The sequence below is a fragment of the Diabrotica virgifera genome, chromosome 4 (assembly GCF_917563875.1).
Source record: "Diabrotica virgifera virgifera chromosome 4, PGI_DIABVI_V3a".
In the NCBI taxonomy this organism is placed as follows: domain Eukaryota; kingdom Metazoa; phylum Arthropoda; class Insecta; order Coleoptera; family Chrysomelidae; genus Diabrotica; species Diabrotica virgifera.
In genome coordinates, this window is record NC_065446.1 from 2984895 (window position 1) to 3003655 (window position 18761).

Here is an 18761-nt window from a genome sequence, read left to right on the forward strand (position 1 = left end):
TGATAATTAAACAAAATTATTTTTATTCAATAAATCACTAACACAAAATATAAACCATAGCAATATGCAATGAATGTATCAATAAATGTGATATTAAGGAATTGTCATATTTCCCTAATATACAAGAATCATACAATTCCTACAAAAAAATATAGGTATGTTGTGTATAATAAAATTACAAGATTATTTTTATTTAATAAGCAACTCACACAAAACATAAATCAAAACAATATACAACTAATTTAATAGTTTTTAGATTATTATATCAACAGCATTCTAAGCCAAGAAGTTTTTAGTAACACATTCCTAATAGCAGATTGTGACCCGCAGTTTTTAATAATATAATTTTCGTATTAAATTTCATTAATATGCATCAATAAGAAATCCCTACTTTGTTAACACTCAAACTAGGTGATCTATAAATGTTTAAGGTGATATTGTTAGAGATTATGTGATTGGTCCACATTTTTTGACGGTTTAGGTTTTTATACGACGGTGCTCCAGTTCTTCCAAAATTGATTTTTTTTCAAGTGGGGCTATATAAAAAACCTTGTATACCAGAAGCATCCAACAACTCTTGATGATATGAAAAATAGAATAAAAGAAGCTTTTAATAATATTGACTTCAAAAATGTTAGAAATGTGGCTCGGTCATTTGAATATCGGTTACAAAATTGCGTAGACGCTGAAAGTGGTCATTTTCAACATTTACTTTAGACTTATATCCTTAACATCACATTAATTGGTACATTCATTAAATTTTGTTATGGTTTATTATTTTTTTGTTAGTTATTTATTGAATGAAAATATTTGTTATATTATTACATAATACTTATTTGTTAAGTTATTTATATTTATAAGAATAATTGAATGTATTCCCGGCAAATGAAGAAAACTAAAAATATCTCAGAAACTAATAAGTTTAGGTAAAGGAGATGCTATATAAAAATGAAAGATTATCATAAATACAATATTTAAAAAAAAAAATATATAAGGTGATCTATTAAAAAAAAATTGAGAAAATCGTAATTTTGTTTTGTAGTTTAAAAGTGCTTATAAAAATGAATGTTCTACTAAAAAATTCTTGGCTTAGAATGGTGTTGATATACCAAACTAAAAACTGTTACATCAGTTGCATATTGTTTTGATTTATGTTTTATGTAAGTTATATTGAATAAAAATAATCTTGTTATATTTTTATATACAATACAAAGTTTTTTTTGTAGGAATTTTACGATTCTTGTATATTAGGGAAATATGATAATTTCTTAATATCACATTTATTGGTATATTTACTGCATATTGCTATGGTTTATATTTTGTGTTAGTTATTTATCTAGTAAAAATAATTTTGTTTAATTATCACTTAATACTAACTTATTTCTACTAGAAAAATTGAATGTATTCCCGAAATTTGAAGAAAACTAAAAATATCTCGGAAAGTAATCAGTTTAGATATAGGGAATGCTATATAAAAATGAAAGAGTATATTAAATACAATAGTGTTGAAAAATAAAATATAGGGTGATCCATTTAAAAAAATAGAGAAAATCGTAATTTGGTTTTGTAGTTCACCCTGTATACAAATATTCGTCAATGATGTGAATTGGACTTAATTTAAAAACTACAGTATATTGTTTATCTTATTACATAAAACAAATTATTGTCTACGAATTACTTCTTTATATACAGGGTGTTAATCTCATTGTGATTTCGAAATAAAAATGGTCATAACTTGTTAAATACTCTGTATAGTAATACAAAACCATATATTACATGAACAAGAATTATGAGGGGAATATAAATATGAAAAAATATATAGGGTGTCCCATTTAAAAAATTATATGTTTGATATACCACGCAGTTACTGATCACCCTGTATAAATGGACATATTTTCCAAGCGTGGAGAGTATCATTGCCTACATTTTTTTTTAAATAACTTTTCTCGATATTTTATACCATAATGGAGTTATCGACCGATCCCGCACTAAAAACTCACCCTGTATATAAAAGATAACAATACATTATAAATATTAATAATTAATTTTTATAAACAAAAATTGTGTTGGTAAATATATTCAATCGACTCCTTGGTAGCCACTAAACAATCGGACGGATTGCCGTTGTACGATCTGATGAGGCATGCCTCCACTAAATGCTTAACTGTTTGTCTTTCAGCACCGCAATCGCAATTTGGAGAAACCATTTTTCCCCATCTAAAAAGTGAGTGAGAGCACCTAAAACAGTTGGTTCTAATTCTGTTTAGTGTCGCCCAGATTCGTCTTGGTTGATTGAAACCCTCTGGTTTGCTTGTAATACATGGCATATTCCGGATGTCAAGCAAAGCATTCTTCTCCCAATCTTCTCGTCAGCGGTCAGTTATTTTGAAATTATTTTTAATTAGTATCCTTGCAGAATGCAGAGGGTTTTTCCTTAAACGAAGCCTACTTATGTTTCTGTCGTTAATACCAACGTCAGAGCGGAGCACAGGATCGGTGTTAATTTTTCTATACTCCATGACAAGGGCATGTTCTCGGCGGACGTGTGAGGGGGCTATGTGACTTAATGGTGGTAGCTAATACGTTGGCGTGGCCTTGATTGTGCCTGATATAATTCGCAAAGCCTTGTTTAGTTGGGCATCAACACGTTTGGTGTGTGGGCTGTTGAGCCATACCGGTGCACAGTAGACTCTGCAACGGGATACACGACCCTCAGCGCCGTCCACCTAAGTAAGTGTAGTCGCTGAGGAACCCCATGTGGTACCGCATAACTTTTGTCGACTATTATTTCGTGTTCTAACAAAGGAAGAGGATATAGAATGGGAAACAAAGAAGTAAAAATACTCTGCTACGCAGACCCAGATATTGATAACCCAAGATGAAAATAGTCTGCAAAGCTTAGTCAACAGGTTTAACATAAGATCAAAAGAATTCAATATGACAATTTCATCTCAGAAAACCAAAATATCAGTATAAAAAACCAATCAGATGCAAAATAGAAATTGGTGGTATCAGTATTGAACAAGTAATGGAAGTAAAATATCATGGTAAAAATACATTGTCAATTTACGGAGACCTAGAGAAAGAAGTGAGAAATCAAGTACAAAAAGCAAATAGATTGGCAGGATGCCTTAATAACACTATATGGCGAAACCGACATATTAACACTGAGATGAAGTCTAGAATTTATAAAGCCAGTGTAAGACCAGTAATGACATATGCATCAGAAACAAGACCCGATACAGTCACAACACAAAGACTACTGGAAACGGCAGAGCTGAGAGTACTGAGAAGAATTACAGGAAATACACTGAGAGATCGAAAGAGGAACGAAGATATTAGAAGACAATGTAACGTACAGTGTATAAACGAATGGACACTAAATAGAAAAAAAAATGGAACAACCACATAACCAGAATGGGGAGACACGTGTGGTCAAAATTGCACGAGATAAATCACCAATCGGTAGAAGAAGTATCGGCCGACCGCTCAAAAGATGGAGTACCTTCCATAGAGGTATCAGTCCGCCAATGAACAAACAGAATTGCTTATAAAGAGGAAGAAGAAGAAGTTTTGCAGTCGTCTTTGTAAGATGTTCTTTAAAGCTTAGCGTTCTATTAAGTGTCACACCTAGATATTTTGGGTATTTAGCATGGTTGAGGAGTCGGTCTTCAAAGTAGATTTTTAATTGGTAATTAGGCAATCTGTTTAAGTTTATGTGAAAGCATGATACTTTAAACTATGTTTACTGTTATGGGGGTCATGGGTCTTGAGTAGTGTTGCCCAAAATCGGTCTTGGTCTTGCAGTCTTGGTCTTGTTCTTGCGTTTTCGCAAGACCAAGACCAAGACCAAGACCGCCTAATTTAGCAAGACCAAGACCAAGACTTAGCATGCAAGACTTAAGCAAGAACAAGACTAAGCCTGCGAGACTCTTGCGTCTTGCGGTTAGAACTGAAGGTCGTTTTAGGGAGTATATAGGAGAATAAAATATTTTGCACATCTTTAACAGCAGACGATTTCTTTGCTTTGAACTTAATTGTCCAGGTTTTTGGTACGAGTGTACCAATCAAACTGTGTTTTTAAATACATATTTTCTTAACATTCTGTTTTTTAATTCATTCGTTTATGTTGGATAATAAAAAACTTAGGTAATTTTTAACTAGCCATGTTTTTCATCAATGCAGGGTGTTTTAAATAAGTATGGTAACCTTACAGGCTCAGCACGAAAAATAATGACAGTTTGATTTTGATTTATAAACATAGGTATGTCCTATTAGAGGTAAAATTCAATAGCTACACTTTGTACTTAATGAGTTTTTCCATGAACACAATTATTGGATATTGAGAAGTTAATGAATTTATCTCCATAAAGTATCATGACGTTGGGATTCAAAATGAAATAGGTAATGAATACAATGTTAATAAATAATTATTAAGTACATAAATCAGTTTATACAAAACAGTTGCCTCTATAGAAAATCACATGTGATAGAAACAGAAGTAATGTTACTGTTAAAATATCAACATCCATTTTATACATACAAAGGTACCTATACAAAATTTTGCTGACTTACAACTACTAACGATCTACCAAAAATAACAGTCTATTCCTTAAAAAATGAACAATAAGTTTCGTTGTTTGAAAATAAAAGCCATTTTCGGCGACAGCCACAAAAGTCGCCTGCTTAACCATAAAATAGATAATGTTACCCATTATGTAAGCATAGGCTATCTGTTACAAAGAAATTTAACCCATATTTTTTAATCAATCGCCCAACAGATAATGCACACGAATAATATACAGTTTCAACAATACAATATAACACACAAGTCGCCTGCTTGATCGCAAAATAGATTATGTTAAATATTTGCTACAAAGAAATAATATAAGCTCATTTCTTTAATCAATCGCCGAATAGATAATGAACACAAAAATAATAAACAGTTATGTTTAATAATGTACTGTTTGAAAGATCACTAAATAATATGTATTACCAATTCGGCACTCCAGATTGTAAGGAAAAATTCACTAAGGGCAATAATAAGTTTTAATGAGTTTTACCTTGAAACCGAAATTCACAATCATGCACAAATTATCTCAGCAATTAGAATAGAGCCCCAGTTGATTTCTTCAGAGCTGGACAGTACCTTATTGAGTTCAAATTGATGAAAATGTCAAAATCTCAAAAAGTGCACTTCGTGAGTTTCACCTCTAATAGGAGGGTATGTCCGCAAATGCTTCGTTTCCGAAATAGCGGTATTAAAATTTTTCTTACAAACTGAGGATTTATTTATTGCTCTAAAACCGGTTGAGATATGCAAATGAAATTTGGTGAGTTTTATGAGGTAGTTATTGCGCATTTTTCACATACAATTAAGAATTTAATATTCACCATTGGCATGCATACGTAACATGACTCGTTTGTTTAGAATTACCCCTTAAAGTTTGCCATACTTATTTAAAAACACCCTGTATTAATGAAAAACATGGCTAGTTGATAAAATACCTAACTTTTTTGTTATACAACATAAGCGAATAAATCAAAAACAGAATGTTAAGAAAACATTAGATTATAGTTGGGTTTTAATTTCAGTATTTTATATGCTAGAATATTCCACAAAATGATGCGAACTTTGAGAAAAAACACAGTTTGATTGGTATACCCGGTATCCGGTATACAATGACACTTTACCTGTCTAGCAACAATATTTTTCCAGCGATATTGTTAAAGAATACGGCTCTAACAAGTGAGATATTGAAGAGTAAGTTTCACTTTGCTTGTGAAGCAGCTGACGTGCCATAAAATCTGAAACCCATACTGGTCTGTCCAACCCAACGTAGTGGATAAAAATTAGAACTGGCATTAACATACTGTGCAGATCTGTCACCGAATTGAATGCTTTTCAAATCACAGATAGTGAATAGCAAATACACTAAAAAATGCATGTTTCTAATAAACTTTAGTTAGTTAGAATATGGGCACGGATCACTTACACCGTGAGTTCAAACCCCACCCGGTGTCAGATATTTATTAATTTGGTTGGTTTTTCCTATGGCTATGATATTCAATCTTAAAATGTACCTACTCTGTTACGTTGGTCTAAGATATGCAATATGCTAATGGGCAACTGCGAGACTTGCAAGACTCTTGCTGCAAGATCAAGACCAAGACCAAGACCAGGAGCGCAATACCAAGACCAAGACCAAGACCAGGAGCGCAATACCAAGACCAAGACCAGGTGTACTGGCGCAAGACCAAGACCAAGACTATCTAAGTCTCGTCTTGGTCTTGCATTTGGGCAACACTAGTCTTGAGGATGATTTAAATACTTTTCTTTGATGCAAGGAGGCCACTTAGTCTTACCACCCCTAGGATAAGTGGGTTTAGTATTTTTTAGATGAGCCTAAAATTTCTTTTTTTGAAGTTATACTTCTTGAGGCACGTGTGTGAATTTTTATATTCCCGAGCGCATGCGACACCGACAGTATGGTATTAGTCGCTCAAACGTTTTACGGGATCTGATTGGGTCATCTGATCATCTGTCTATAATTGTTCAATATGGAGATTATGGATAAACAAATTTAATGTCGTGTATATTAGTTTTTATTGTTGTGATGGCAGAGCAAAAAGCAAGTTTATATTTGTAGTGACTTTTTAAATAGTTTTTAAAAGCAACAGGTACGCAATAATTGTAAATGTTTCAGTATCCTAATAAAAATTACATAGGTACCTACCTATTAGGAAAATTTAAAATGAACCTACCTCAAAAATAGTATGTAATGCTTTGATTTACATAATTTGATTACCATCAAAGTTTCTACCAATATTGACCTAATATATTGTTATTCCACAAAATATTCCTTTAGTTCCACAAAAATCAAATTAATTTGATTAAATTCATATAAGTAAACAACTGTCAAAAGTTGATGGTGTAAACGTTCAGTTGGTGTATCTTCCCACATGACAGATACGCGAAGGTGGCGCAATGAGAAAGCACTTTAATTTTCGATCGGCGGGATCGACGGGAAGCGGGTTCGATCCCCATGCAAGTTACTATTTTTTTATTTTTTTATACATTTTATGATTGTAAGTATATTATTATATAATTTTTTTCAGAAAATACGTATGTAGATAAAATTTTTGTCAATAATTATTGTTCAGAAATCATTTCTTTGTAACATTTTTCAATGTGTTTGTGTGTGTTTTATTCTTTAATTTTTTTAATTTTTGGTATTGCTTTAATAAAAATTTTTAGAAAGTAGTAAGTATTAAGGTTTTTTTTAACTATTTAATTGAAATATTCCTCTGGGGGGTGTCACCTCCTGGATCCGCCACTGGCCAGAATAAAAGGGGTAATTTTGCTTCAAATACATGCAAAAACTTAAATGTGGTAACAATACTTTTTTTGTCTATGATACATATGTCTATGATATTTTCATTTAAAAAAAGTTATGTTCTAAATTACAGCAGAACAAAGCAGAACAAGTATTTTCGAGTTTTTGTGCAGCAGTTTGCATATTCAAATATTGATATTAAGCTTTGTTAAATACACAACGAGATAAAATGTTGTATTTTTTGTTAAAGTAAAATATTTTCCCGGTTTTATATTTGGAACAGATTTTATGAAAACAAATAAGCGCATCGCATAAATGAAAATCATTTTTCATTTTTTGTCGACAGAAAAATATTACGTTGCCAAATATAACTACAAAACCCGTAGAGAGCTGTCAAAGCTAGTGCTTGCGTTTATTCAATTTTTGTTTATTGACTTCTACTGGTGTAATTTGCAATTGCGTCCCACCAGTGATGACATCCATATGATAAACAGGAAGAATATGGATAAAATGAAGACCCCAGAGAGCGATGGAAAGGTGAATGTTGAGAATAAGCTTAAAAGACAAACGTAACAATAGGAATCCACACAGAATGGATATGGAATGTAACAAAGGTGACAAATGTCATAGAAAAAGAAACACACACTGAGTGGATTTTCCAAGCCATAACATCAGGATGATGAACGCCGTAAAAATGAGTAGCGCATACAATATTCCAGCTACAAAATAGCTGATATGAATATTATGTGACGCGATAATGTATTTTCATTTTGATGGAAAATAAAATTCCACTAATGGATGTTAGCGATCACATTTTCCATTAACTCTCTGTTTCTTGCAATGTATATCAGAGATTGTATGTATGTCGTTAATCCCTGACCATTGCCTTATGTTTCGGAATCAGGACATTTTTTGCGTCCTATTCCTCTCTTGCCTTCAGTGTTACCCTCGATTATAAGTTTAAGGAACTGGCATTTTTCGTCTCGCATGATGTGACCCAAAAATGCCGTTTTCCTTTTCTTGACGGTTTCGAAAAGTTGGCGTTCTTCGTTAATTCTTTTAAGGACAACTACTACATTTGTGACTTACGCCGCGCGTCCATGGTATCTTTAGGATACGGCAATAAAGCCACATCTCGAAGGCTTTTAATCTGTTTATATCCCTAGTTTTGATTGTTCACTGTGTTCAGCCCTCTACGCCATATAGCAGCACCGATCATACGTAGCACTTAGTAAACCTTAGTGTCAGTTGAAGATCGAATTCTGAACAGGTCATTACCTTCCTGAATTTTACGAAAGCTTGTCGAGAAAGCTTGCTCAATGCGACATTTTACTTGCCTGTCCGATGTCCAGTCTACAAAAATCCACGTTCCCAGGTATTTAAATTTGCTCACTCTTTCAATGGACTTTCAGTGCTATGGTGGAGTTTTTAAGTGCATCCAAATTTCTGGAGATGATCATGAATTTGGTCTTTTTGGTATTAATCTTTTTGTTATTATATATTACTGTCATTATACTTATGAAAATATTTTTATGGCAAACTTACACATATAAACTGTTATAGATCCAAGGCACAAAGGAAACTATCAATATGAGATATCCAAAAAAATATGATTCACTTAGAACACTTTTTACCGTCCACGATTAAACAACTTAGTTTGTAACTATTTTCCGGTTCGATTTTCATTTTCGTGTGTTAAAAAACATCTGACTAACGAAACATAAGTATTGACTAATAAAGGTAATAGTGGTTTATCAAAAACATGCATATTCCATTACTTACAATTAAGTGTTTGTTATTGTTGAATATAACCTTCTTTATAAAAAATATGCAAACAAGAAAAATAGTCGAATTTATTGCAATAAACTAATGCGAATTTCATCGATATTATCAATATTTACCATGTTTAACATATTTATTTGTTATTTGGAAATTCCGTGCAATTTTATATGGAAGAGCCATGAAAAACTATTCCAATAGTTTTAACAGTAGAAAGAAGAAAGATGCTCGTATCATTATTTTTTCTTTTGTCATTAACTACATTTCCAATAAGAAAGAAAATATCTTGAAGGCAATTCCACAAAGGAGCCAGTATGTATTATTGGAGACTTTAAGACAGAGATATTAGAGACAACAAAGGAGAACGTCTTCTACTGTTTGCCACCAAAATCAATCTATAGTCCGTCTAGAAAGTATCCGGAATTTTATATTTTTCCTAATTTTAATAGATTTCCTGTTTGTAACATTTTAAGGCAAAAGTAATGCATCAAGTAGGTTGTGCCTATAGTAGGTTATGGACAAAATCGCATGACAACACCATCTGTCAAATATTGTTGTTTGTAAACAGACTTAAAATTTGTGAAATAATATCACATGTAGAAAAAAGAAAAGTGGTGGAATATTTGTATAGAAAAGGTGTCCAAAACGTTAAAAAATTAGTTAAATTGACTGAACTCGAAAAAAGTGCAGTGTATGAGACAATAAAGAGGATAAAAAATGGCATAGATATGAGACATAGACCAGTTTCGGGTAGACCGCGTAAGATTCGCAGACACAATTTAAATGCTTTAGTGGTTTTAGGACGACAAAATCCGCGCCTAGGGTTTCGAAAACTAGCGACCAGATTTGGAAATCGACGAAGAATAAAAAAGTGCCCAGAAACTGTCCGCATGTCACTGAAAAAGCAAGGCTACATATCAAGGAATCCAAAAAAAAATCCCTACAATGACACCTCTGCAAAGGCAACGAAGAATAGATTTTTGTCAACGTTTTCGAGAAGATAATTTTAATAAGTTTCCAGCTTGGTGCAAATCATCTAAAAGTCCTAACAAGAGAAAATGTTACCGTTCAAATTTCCAAATTTTCCACTAAAATAATGGTTTGGGGAGCACTATCTCAGCGTGGTGCTACACCTCTCTGTATAGTTAATGGTACTGTTGATAGTGCGAAATATTGTGACATCCTAAATGGTTTTCTTCTTGAAACGGCTCATGTTTTATATCTAGAGGGGTGGCGGTTTCAGCAAGATAATGTAAGATGAATTGGCAACAATTCAAGTAATTGGCAACAATTCCGTGGCCAGCAGCCATCTGCAGATCTTAGCCCCATTGAAAACATATGAGGACCGATGAAGATTGAAGTGGAACGGGCAGCGCCACGAGATAAAGAAGGTTTGATTCGGTCAGTTTTACAGGCCTGGAACACCATTACCGAAAATTATGGCCATGACCTAGTTTCGGGTGTACATGGACGTTTAGTTAAGTGTTTAGATTTAAATGGAGGTTGTATAAGTAAATGAGATGAATTATTTGTTGAAATTTTATATTTCAAGTGATAGAAATAAATACCGTAAAATTATAATTATTCTGCTTTCTTTTTTCCGGATTCTTTCTAGATGGACTATAGTTATAACAAATATACACTTTTTAAATACCGCCCAAGAATATCATAAACGTGGACCAGTCCAAATAACGAATACAAAAATCAAATCGACTTGTGCAAAATATTGAAAACCTCAGCATTAAACGTAAAAGCTATGCCTGGAGCATACTGTGGATCAGATCATAAGCTGCAAGAAATGAACTGCAGGCTAAAACTACATTCTTTTCTTCTTGATGTGCCTATTCGTGACAAATGTTGGCGATCATCATGGCAATCTTTATTTTATCTGCAGAAAAGCTGCACAGATGTTGTGTTGAACCAGGTTCAGAGGTTTCTTAACCAGACTGTTCTTCTTCTGGACCTCTTCTGGAACTCGCTTTCCAAATATTTTTCCCTGCAGGAGGGCATGTAGGAGGGCATACCGGGATTCATTTCGCATAATATGTCCAAAGTATTCCAACTTTCGAGATTTAATGGCGGTTAGTACCTCCCTGTTCTTCCCCATTCTTCTAAGGACCTCCTCATTTGTGACCAGGTCAGTCCACGGGATTTTAAGAATTCTCCGATATAGCCACATCTCAAATGCTTCCAATTTCCGGCACGTATCTTCGTTCAAGGTTCTCGATTCAATGCCATAAAAAAGGAAACAGAAGACGTAGCTTCGTAGCATTCTTACTTTCATACCAAGAGAAAGGATGTCGCTAGTGAAAAAGGTCCCCATACGGTTGAAGGTGGATCTAGCTTTTCCGATGCGCCCTCTTATCTCTTGGTTGTTGGTCCATTCTTCATTAGTATGGTGGCGAGGTAATAGTTGTAGTGCTTTACCCTCTCTACAGGGGTTTGGTTAATGTAGCGTTGACCTTCGTTTATCTTTTTCTTGCTAATGATCATAAGATTTGTCTTTTTTATGTTTATATTAAGTCAACATTATTGACTGTAATACGTATACAACCAGACATGCTTATATAATCTGTATATATCTTATATAATCTTATATAATCTACATGCTCTGGAATAAGACCTGTATTGAAAACAAAGCTTCTCTCGTACCAACAGCATTTCTGAACCCGAACTGGTTGGGCGAAATTTGACTTTCACATAACTTGTAAATTCTCGTACGGATTATCTTTAGGAACAATTTTAGGATGTGACTGATCAGGCTTATCGTACGATATTATTTGCATTATGTGGCTGCTCATTTTTTTGGAAGTGCAATAAATTCAGACTTCAGCCATTCTGTTGGTATAATTTATGGATTCGACCGTTACTGGATGGAAGTTCATTTTATCTCACAATAGAACACTGAAAACTTTGGTTTTCTATACTTCCACAAAATTTATTATTTACAACTATGTGACTACAGCTGTTTCGGCAGAGTGCCTTTCTCAAGTGATATAATTTACAATGTGTTTGCCTTTTTAAGTCTCTAACTGAAGAGGTTGAGGAGTGGGGAGCTGTTTGTCTCGAGTTGGTCATTCAGAATTATATCTGTATTTTTCAATTTATTAATTTCCATTGATTCTAAAAGTGATAGCTTAAGGCCTTTATTTTGAATATGTAGAATTTGAAAATCTTCATTGAAAGAATGATTATGATCTAGAAGGTGAAGTGCGTATGTAGAAGTGTCTGTTTTTCTATTGTTGAAAGCCCTTTTGTGTTCTGCTATCCGTTTGTCAAAAGTTCTGCCAGTTTGACCGATGTAAGTTTTTGGACAGTCACCACAAGTTAGTTTGTACACACCACTCTGTAGTTGCTTTCTCTTTCGGCTTTTATATTATAACCTACATTAAAACAATATTAACGGCTTATATTAAAAACAATAAAAGCCGAAAGAGAAAGCAACTATCGAGTTGGTCATTCAGAATTTTATCTGTATTTTTTAATTTATTAGTTTCCATTGATTCTAATAAAGATAGCTTAAGGCCTTTATTTTGGATATGCAGAATTTGAAACTCTTCATTGAAAGAATGATTATGATCTAGAAGGTGAAGTGCATATGTAGAAGTGTCTGTTTTTCTATTGTTGAAAGCCCTTTTGTGTTCTGCTATCCGTTTGTCAAAAGTTCTGCCAGTTTGACCGATGTACGTTTTCGGACAGTCACCACAAGTTAATTTGTACACACCACTCTGTAGTTGCTTTCTCTTTCGGCTTTTATTGTTCTTAATATATTTGCTTAAGTTGTTGTTAGTTCTGAAAGCTGGTATTATTCCTTTCTTTTTTATGTATCTGGCTATTTTTGTTGTTATCTTGCCAGTATATGTGAGAGCAGAAGGTACTGGGTCCTTTCTGTGGTGGTGGATACACTAATTTCAGGGCTTTCTTATGGAGTTTTTATTTAAAATTTTGTTAACTGATACCCTACCCATACTGACACAACTATACACAATTCATCATCCCATCCTACACAACACAAATTAGCAGCCTACCATAGCATGATACATAGACTGACAGAAATTCCCATGACAAAAAATAACTTCGAGATAGAACTAAACATCATTAAACAAATAGCAGTAAACAACGGCTATAACGAACAAACAGTTAACAAAATTTTAAATCAAAAACTCCATAAGAAAGCCCTGAAATTAGTGTATCCACCACCACAGAAAGGACCCAGTACCTTCTGCTCTCTCACATATACTGGCAAGATAACAACAAAAATAGCCAGATACATAAAAAAGAAAGGAATAATACCAGCTTTCAGAACTAACAACAACTTAAGCAAATATATTAGGAACAATAAAAGCCGAAAGAGAAAGCAACTACAGAGTGGTGTGTACAAACTAACTTGTGGTGACTGTCCGAAAACGTACATCGGTCAAACTGGCAGAACTTTTGACAAACGGATAGCAGAACACAAAAGGGCTTTCAACAATAGAAAAACAGACACTTCTACATACGCACTTCACCTTCTAGATCATATCGCACTTCACCTCTTTCAATGAAGAGTTTCAAATTCTACATATCCAAAATAAAGGCCTTAATCTATCTTTTTTAGAATCTATGGAAATTAATAAACTGAAAAATACAGATATAATTCTGAATGACCAACTCGAGACAAACAGCTCCCCACTCCTCAACCTCTTCAGTTAGAGACTTAAAAAGGCAAACACATTGTAAATTATATCACTTGAGAAAGGCACTCTGCCGAAACAGCTATAGTCACATAGTTGCAAATAATAAATTTTGTGGAAGTATAGAAAACAAAAGTTTTCAGTGTTTTATTGTGAGACGTTCTGTTGGTGTTTCTCCAGGGTTGTATGTGTTGTGTTGTTGAATATCTTTGTGGTTATTTTTACTGATTCGTTCTCCAGTTTGAATAGTTCTGCCTGTATATTATGTATGTACACCTACTGCTTTGGCATCCTTTAGCTCTGTTATTGCAGAATAGACTTCCTGCTGTAATATTCTTGGTCCATCATTTACCTCTTCTTCTAACTCAAATGTGTTATCTCTTAGGTCTTCAAATAGTTTTTCTAAGTATCCTTTCCACGTTCTTATTTTACTTTGTTTGTCTAAGATGATGTTTTGGTCAAAAATCCAATCAATTCAAAATAGATTTTTTTCTTGAATTTTCTTATCGATATTTCTGGTAAATTCCTAACTAGTACATGCTCTGTATCTAAACGGACAAAGGCCCTGTAATTTCGTAAGCACCAGCATGATGATATTCTCCACTTTCAGTGGAGTATAACATAGCCTTGTAAATCATTGTGCAAACTTTCGAACAACTTCTAATGGATTTTCCCATCCCCATCCAACTGCCGTAGGGATATCCAATAACAAATTTCTAATTCGACGATCTTCTAAATATTATCCACGTTTCAAGTTGGTTTCCGATTTGCATTAGTACGTTATTGATTTATCGATTCCAATTAATTAAGAGCTTCGAACATCAGTTTCATATATCCATTTAATTATATGATTCCTATGAAAACCCTTTAACCGCCGACTCATTAAATAGGCTATTGATTATGTTCAAAATAAGAGAGCTAAAAGGAACTATAACATTAATTGAATTTTATTATCTCATATGGTTAATGGACCTCTAAATTTGAAAAGCCCGCGGAGTGCTACCATTTAAATGGGTGCGTTTTAGAGAAAGAGGTGAATTAGTCCCTAGGCACAGGGTGAATTAAGGTGAGCTCTATGCACATTTAGTACAAACACGTCTACAGGAAAATTGCTCCAGGTTAAACTTACTATCGAAATATCACATTTTAAAGTTAAAAATATTTCTTTTTACAAAAATATACTCAAAAGTATAACAAGAAAAAAAACACAAAAGAAAGCAATTTTGTTTTTTGCCCCATAACTTTTTTACACATGGATACAGGTATAGGCATTGCTTCAGGGAAAAATAACTACCATCCTTTCTAGTTAAAAATATGTTTAGTAGAGGCCTCTACGATTTATAGTTTTCGAAACACAATTTTTCAAAGTTCGCCGCTTACAGCATTTTTGGGCCATTTCCCCATTATTTCGCAAATATTGTTCTGTAACTTTTTTCTACGCATTTCTAGGTATATGCAATGGTACAATTAGTAGAAAGAGAAGTCAATTACCTTTAAAATGGTCTATTGTATAAGATTGTACCACTATTTTTAAGCAAGTTATGCTTTTTCAAGATTTTATACTTTTAAGATTTTTGATATTTTTTATGATTATTTTTAGAATTTTTCATTATGACTTCTTTTCTTGAAAATTCAGGTATATAAATTGTGAAATAAAAAAGCATATTTTCTCTACTTTAAAATGGTGTATTGCAAAAAATTCTAGGACTATTTTTAAACAAGATATCCGTAGGATATCCAAGGGTATCCGTAATTTGAGAAAAATTTTAAAATTTTTCATTTTTTTTTCAATTAGAAGAATAAAATTGCATATTATAACATACTTTTTAATTCCAAATAACTTTTTCTTAATATCACTTTTCGATATTTTGAAATATAAAGCTACTTTACTCTTGAGCGAAATTCATATTTTTTAACATACCTCGTACACTATTGACAAAATTGTATATCTGATGATTGCATCTTAGATTTTAGACTATGCAGAGCATTTTATAAAGAATAACTTTTTTTCATAAAGTTAATAATAAAAAAGTTTTCCATATGGTTCCAGCTTAGTGGGACGTATTGCATTGTGACATTTTGAAAAACCATATCTTGCTTAAAAATAATCACAGAGCCTTTTACGATAGACCATTTTAAAGATAATTTGTTTTTCTTCCTATTAAATGTAACATTGCATATACCTAAAGCTGCGTAGAAAAAAGTTACAGAACAATGCGAACTAACAAGGAAAATGTCTCAAAATCGCTGTGAGTGGCGAACTTTGAAAAATCATAATTTGGAAACTATAAAGCATAGCGACATATACCTAACGTCACTTTAAAGAAAAAGGATGGAAGTTGTTTTTCTGTAAAGCAATGCCTATACTTATATCCCCATTGCAAAAAGTTTTGGGATAAAAAACAAAATTGCTATCTTTCGTGTTTTTTTTCTTGCTTTTCTTTTGAATATATTTTTGTAAAAAAAATATTTTTGATTTTAAAATGTGATATTTCTATAGTAATTTTAACCTGAAACAATTTTCCTGTAGACATGTTTGCACCAAATGTGCATAGAACTCACCCTAATTCGCCCTGTGCCTAGGTACTAATTCACCCTTTTCTCAAAAACGCACCCCTTTAAATGGTAGCACTCCGCGGGCTTTTCAAATTTAGAGGACCAGTGACCATATGAGATAATAAAATTCCATTAACGTTGTAGTTCCTTTCTAAAATACATAATCAATAGCCTAAAAAACTGTAAAAAAATAACAAATATTCTTAAAAAATATGTTATATTGGGGTATCTTTTATCATTTTACTTTGTGAAACAGATACATTACTGCGTTTAAAAAGAACGTGTCCTCAAAATGGGAACGTTGGCATTTATATTCACAACAAAGTAAAGTTACAAAAAATTATATTTTATTCCTTTTATAATAATAAAACTCGAAAAATTGACGACAGAAGTGAATACTTCTTATAGATTCGATTATATTCGGTTCGATTCAATTCAATTCCATTCGATTAGATTTAATTTCGCCGGACATATAGCGAGACTGCAGGATGACAGGTGGACAAAAAGGCTGTTATAATGGAGACCTCGCAAGGACAAGAGAAGCAGAGGCAGACCACCAACACGCTGGATAGACGACATAGAAAGAATACATGCTAGATGGATATAATGGGATATAATTAGCACAAGATCAAACAGGCTTATGTCCTGCGGTTGACAAGAGAAAAAACCTGACGATGATGATAATGATGAGATTTAATTTTATGTAATATACAGGGTGTTTCATTAATAATTGTCCATATAGTAACTGGAGAAACCTTAGCACAAAATACGAAGATTTAACCTATAACACTTAAATAAAATGTGGTTCTTTACTGAGTTACAGGGTGTTTTATCTAAAATATTAAAAATTATTTTTGCTCAGTATTTTAAAACTATTCGACGTATCCTTTCCATACTTGGCAGAAAGAGCGACTACTAGACACCCTACGAAATTATGATAAACTAACTTTAGCAAGTCCTCCTCGAAAACTCGACGTTTAGGCAGGATTTTTTCCGGTCGGAACTTTCGTAAATTCCAAAATTTATGCTTAACCTCTGACTGGCACTTTCCTTCTATGGACGTCGATTATAATTTCAGTGATTTTTTGAATAAGCTGGTCTGTGTCTTCAATAAAGCATTTTCTTTAATCACAATTAAGCAAAAACATCGCAAACCCTGGACTACCAAAGGTGTCCGCATATCAGCCAAAAACATGCGTTCACTACTGTATATCAAGAAATTTACTACTAACGTCTCTGTTACTGAATATATCACCAAGTACAGGGCAATCTATTTAAAACTTATAAAATCGGCTAAAAAATTGTACTATCAAAATCGATTCAGAAGCTCCAAAACTGTTGCAAAAGAAACTTGGTCCATAATAAAATTGATCTTCGAAATAAAACTCACACAGCTCAAACATTTTCCCTTCCAGACCCAGAAAATCTAAATGAATACTTTGTTAATGTGAGTAAAAATATAACATCAACTATTGTGTCACAACAAGATCCCATTTCCTATCTCCCTAATTCAGGAAAGGTTTCGAATTCATTATTTATAAGACCCACAAACCATACATACTCATAGACGTTTCACGTAAATTGTCAAGGTCAAGACAGCAAATTAGTTACCATTCCAATCCAGAGATGTCGCTGTCAGTCAATTTTCTTGTCATATTTAACAACTGACAATTGACAATTTAATTCATTTGTTATTTACTTTTTATTTTACAGTTTGTGGTTTAATTATTTTATTATAGTGGTGTTACGTTTTGAATTAGATTTAATCACAATATTAATCAATTTTATTAACCATCCGTTTTTATGAGTAGAATTTTTAGTTTACATTGATCATCCCGTGTTGTGTTTCTCCACATTTAAAAAAACAATATAATAGATCCTGAAACAGTTTATTCCAATAGACAAGTGTGTCATCAACATTTCTGGCCTATATATTTTTGGAAGTTTGTAAAAGATTATAAGGTAATATTTATCTAAACAATCATCCTACAAGATTTTTTCAAAAATTTTCATTCAACTCAATATTACACATCAGTGCTTTCACGTGACACATGGCAGTAGTGTTTAGCATTTTGAAAACAAATTGGAATATTTGAAGTTTTCAGTAAAATATTGAATAAAACATTGAATTGTCTTTCTGTTGTTTTAATTTCCTGCGAAATTTCATCAAAAATCCCGCAAAATTTATAAGTTGAAATTCCCACGTAACTAAAATTTGTCAATTTAGTTCCCATTCCAATCAAGAGATGGCGTTAATTCGATCCGAAAGATTAACATGGTCGTGAAACGTCTATAAGTATATATGGTCTGTGATAAGACCGGTTGGTAAATCTGAACTGATCCAAACAATCAACAGTATCAAAAGAAAATCTTCCTGTAGTACCGATGGACTATCCATAAAAATTTTCTCAAATCT

The 18761-nt window shown here is 32.9% G+C and overlaps 1 protein-coding gene across 8 annotated transcripts in view; it reads right to left on the reverse strand.

Annotated features, from left to right (window-relative positions):
* Nucleotides 1-18761, reverse strand: part of LOC114332991 (multiple C2 and transmembrane domain-containing protein) — a 309140-nt gene that overhangs the window by 164282 nt on the left and 126097 nt on the right. The window contains exon 1 of one of the 8 annotated variants that reach the window (XM_050647934.1): nt 8883-9001. The exons of the other annotated variants lie outside the window; for them this stretch is intronic. Within the exon in view, the coding sequence (XP_050503891.1) occupies nt 8883-8886 (4 nt within the window). The 5' untranslated portion in view covers nt 8887-9001. Of the gene's footprint in view, nt 1-8882; nt 9002-18761 lie in introns of those variants that run through there. 8 annotated transcript variants of the gene reach the window in all.